The sequence below is a fragment of the Octopus bimaculoides genome, chromosome 11 (genome assembly GCF_001194135.2).
Source record: "Octopus bimaculoides isolate UCB-OBI-ISO-001 chromosome 11, ASM119413v2, whole genome shotgun sequence".
Lineage (NCBI taxonomy): Eukaryota > Metazoa > Mollusca > Cephalopoda > Octopoda > Octopodidae > Octopus > Octopus bimaculoides.
In genome coordinates, this window is record NC_068991.1 from 15,071,833 (window position 1) to 15,076,398 (window position 4,566).

A 4,566-nucleotide genomic window follows, 5' to 3' on the forward strand; every position below is an offset into this window, starting at 1 on the left:
TATATATATATATATATATATATATATATATATATATACACACACCTCTTTTTGCCTTCATCAGACAATCAAAACAAGGCAGCTAAGCTGAAACTTTCAAGTTAATGCCAACCTTTTCTATGTGAAAAAATGAAATACGATAGCCAACAGTAATGTATTGAGTGACACTCCAATTAACATTTGATTGTACTTTTGTAGCCATACATACAAAACAAGCATTGATATATGTCTGTGAGTGTGTATATGTGGCTGTGTTTGGATTTATAAACGTGAGGTAAAAAAATTTCAACATATGTATAGAATCAGGTTTATTTATTTGAAGCTCTAGCTTCCCCTCCATGAACACAATGGAAACAAACTTATGCAGAAGTGGAGGGAAGCTACAACTAAAAAGAGAATATATATTTACATACATTTGTATATATACATACAAGCAGGTATGTATGTTCACTTTTTAGTTAAGCCCTCCACTATGTAGAGTGACCATTTTATATATATATATATTGCGATTTTGGATTTGGTTGGCGAGATTCTTTATGTGAGTTCGTGTGCAGAAGCATATTCTGTTGTGTCTGGCAAGAGTCATTCTCTTTTAGTGCCTTATAATTTAACATACTCACTGGTGAAATTTCCACTCATTTACTTATTCATTTTCATAAAATTTTCGTTGTCTTGCAACCTTTTCAATAGATGTTGACTCAACAACTAGTGAAAATGTTGCAAGACGCAAAGAAAATTTTAGAAACATAAATAAGTAAATGCGTGGAAATTTCACCAGTGAGTATGTTAAATTATAAGACATTAAAAGAGAACGACTCTCCCCTAAATATTTATATAAATATGCAAATATTCATATCTTAAGTTCTATTTTCCTGTTTGCATCACACCATACCTGTGAGCATGCATATGCATATATATATATATATATATATATATACTAGACGAAGAGCAAATGCAGTTACAAGATAAACATATACCTTAACAAGTTCACAACAGATCTGCAAATGGAACAACTACTGCCATCACGATAGAAGGACTTCATGTGAGAGTGTGATGCTGTGCGTCGGAGCAGAACAGAACAGGAGAAAGGTGACTAGGTAGACAGACACACAAAAAAAAAATTTTTTTTTTCTTCTTTTTTTTTTGGGGTTTTTTTTTCGTTTTGAAATTTACTTACCAATCAGAACTTGCAGGTCGTGGTGGCGGTGTGCCGTTCTTTGCCATGTCTGGCCAACTGTGTGAACTCATGTCGGAATGAGAACCTGGTGACATATCTACGTTGCTAGTTTGGGGACTGCGCTGTAGCATGTGCTGAATCTGACCTCGAAGGGCATTGAGTGGGGTTTTCTCAACAAGGTTCTCGGGAGTTTTAATACGACTCAACGCAGCAGTCCAACCTTTGGAGTAAAGAAGAAAATATACCGCATGAGAAAAAAAACATAATTAATTACAATCAGAGATAAGCTAAAAATGTAAGCACACACACAAGTATATTATATGACAGCTGAGGGTGGGAGTTTCCTGTTTATGTAGCATGCTTTGTGGCTCATTGTTCTTTTTGTTGTCACCATCCCATAAGTTATTTTTCCACACTTTTTTTATTGATCTCATCCTAATTGCAGCAATTTTCATTGAGTTTTATGTGCAAAGTATGCACAGGTATCATAATTTACTTGCGGTAAGTACCAGTTTTCTATGTGGGTGTTTAGGAAGATTTAATAACAGATGTGAGGTATAAATGTATACACGTGATAAATATACAAACGAGAGTGTTACCCATCATATGACAAGTAACTTTGGAAGTATACTTTTGTGACCACAGATAACATCAGGAAATATAACCTACATACAATAATTATTATTTAGTTTATAGCATTTTCTTTGGTGTTTATACAAAATGTTAAAATTTATACTAATTTTCACCAGAAAAGTATTTATTGCCTTAAAATGAAATTAAGTAAAACAAAGGTGCAGACATGGCTATTAGCCACAGGCACAGCTACTAGGAACAGAAATGGGTGTGTATCTGTGGAGCATGTGGTCTCAGGTTCAGTCCCACAATATAGTACCTGGCTCCAGGCCAACCAAAACCTTGTTCTGCAAATTTGGGGGATGGAAACTGAAAGAAGCCCACTACATGTGGGGGATGGGGGAGACTTTGTCTTGACATTACATGATGGCTGTAAATGTGTGCCACTATCATACAGGAGTTATTCATTTCCAGTCTCCTGCGGAAATTGTGCCTGGCCACAGAAAACCTTGCTTGGAAACAAGAGAGGTTTGGGAGAAGACATCTAACTAGAGAAAATCTACCTCAATAAATTCCATCTGACCCGTATTTAAGTACAGAAAAGTCATAGTGTCTGTGATATGCATCCATTAGTGGCTGAGTGGATAAGATGACATTGCTTTTCTTTGTTACAAAATAAAAATTCCTCCTTTGAATCCATTCTGACTATCCAGAAATTAGACAACTGATAACAATCAGAAATCAATCAAACCAAACAAAGCTTAGTCTAAATATAAATATGAACCCCTGTGATGCCAACACACCTGAGACCACTCTGATTCTGTGATACAAACTTTCTTTAGCATTTAAACTGGCCATATCCAATCCAAATATTCTACCTGTTTTATGCTCAATTTGGCCAGATTTGGTCTCTTACATCTACTCGACAATGTCATACTAAAAATATACAATCGCATCATCAAAATCTCAAAGCTATGAGATAATGTATGGCTAATTCAAAACAATGAGAATAAATAATCATTACGTCTGGCAGAATAATTTGAATGCTAAATGGTTATAGTGATCGAAATCAAAAACTTTCACCAAAATTTTCAAGTTAATTTATGCTCCAATAGCATGTGAGTGGATTTAGTAGAAAGAAACTGAAATAAGCCATGCATGTATGTATGCATATATGTCTGTATAGACAGACATGTGCGTGTGTTTGTGTGTTCCTTGTCTTGACATTGCATGAAAGTCGTAAATGAGTGTCACTGTGATACAAGCAGTGTCGCTTGTTTCCAATAGTTATTTTAGTAAATTCTTCATTATTTTCTAAATTAATTGAAACAAAGGCAATGTATTAGAAAATCACTATTTTTAAATCTCACAACATGAGATATTCAGCAACAGTACTTTGTAGTAAAAATTGTTTGCCAACATAACACGGCAGTCCTGGTTTAGGACTAATGTTGCTGTAATTTAGCCCCAGGAGACATCATCTCCAGTTGGCTATATGACACGATCTGTGTCCTTATATCCTTGTATTTTAGAATGAGGAAATCTAGCACCACCACCACCACCCCACCCCACCCAGCTCGAAACTATCTGTATATTGCTTGAAAACAGGTGAGGGTTGGCAACTGGAGAGCATCCAGCTATTGAAAATCTGAGCTGATACACCATCCGATTCATGCAAGCACGGAAAGGTGGACATTATAACAAAGATGACGATGATAGCACATAAAAAAACCATATTACTGAACAAGTTCATCTCTTTTTAAAGACAGAAAGGTGCTATTTGAGGTGAATAATTTTGCTGCCATTTCATACAGGTCAAGTAACTATAGAGAGACTTTCTCACTCAAGATACACTATTACAATTAACAAAACAGCAGAAGATGATGCGACAGAAAATTTGTCATGCAATGAGTAATATGGTGTCCGAAATCTTATATAAACATCCCTGTTGTATTTTCAGCTTCAAATTTTGGCTAACATCTAAGTTATTACATTAAAATCTTTGCAGTTAATTCTCAACTTGTCAAACTTGTCTAGATCCTGGTAAAACTAACTATATGACTGGCAATCATACTATTCATAACTCGCCAGACTTATCAACAATCAAGAGAAAACCAGCCCTATTGCTGGCTACGATGCTATTCTTAACTTGCTAAACTTGGCTATAATTTTAATGTCTCTAGCCCTAGAGCTGACTACCATGCAATTCAGTTTACCAACATGAAATGAGATTACAGTCTCCTGACACTGCTGGTTGATTTAGGAAATAACACTTTACATAACGGGAACACAAATGATTCAAATTAATTAATTAAGTCAACCATCAGAGAGATTAGTAGTTTATGCAAGAACTATTGCACTTTGAGGTCTAATCGTAAAAACATAACCAATAATTTAAAGAGACATATCAAATTTTCATCATCATCATCAGTTAAAATCCACTTTCCATGTTGGCATGGAATGGATGGTTCTTTTTCCAAATCTAAAGGGTCCAAGAACTACATCATGCCCCAGTATCTGCTTTGGAACAGTTTCTACTGCTGGATGCCCTTCCTAATACCAACCACTTTACAGTGTGTGCTGGCTGCTTTTCTCTTGCCACTGGCACGAGTGAAGACATCAGGTAGTTCGCGAGACTATGAAACCCAAGGTCTGGGGGGGGGGTTAGATTAGGAGACGAAAGGTTAAGGTATGAGAGAAAGGGTTGGAACGGACCAGGTTCTCGCTACATGGCTACACACACATTTAGGAGTAAGAATGAATCAGTAGTAGCTGCAAAGAGATAAATAGTGGCAATACCATGGCAGGTGACACCT

The 4,566-nt window shown here is 36.0% G+C and overlaps 1 protein-coding gene across 1 annotated transcript in view; it reads right to left on the reverse strand.

Annotated features, from left to right (window-relative positions):
* Window positions 1-2,802, reverse strand: part of LOC106874227 (putative nuclease HARBI1) — a 27,018-nt gene extending 24,216 nt beyond the window's left edge. Inside the window, exon 1 of the mRNA XM_014921884.2 lies at window positions 1,178-2,802. Within this exon, the coding sequence (XP_014777370.1) occupies window positions 1,178-1,308 (131 nt within the window). The 5' untranslated portion in view covers window positions 1,309-2,802. The remainder of the gene's footprint in view (window positions 1-1,177) is intronic.
* Between the last annotated feature and the right edge of the window lie 1,764 nt (window positions 2,803-4,566).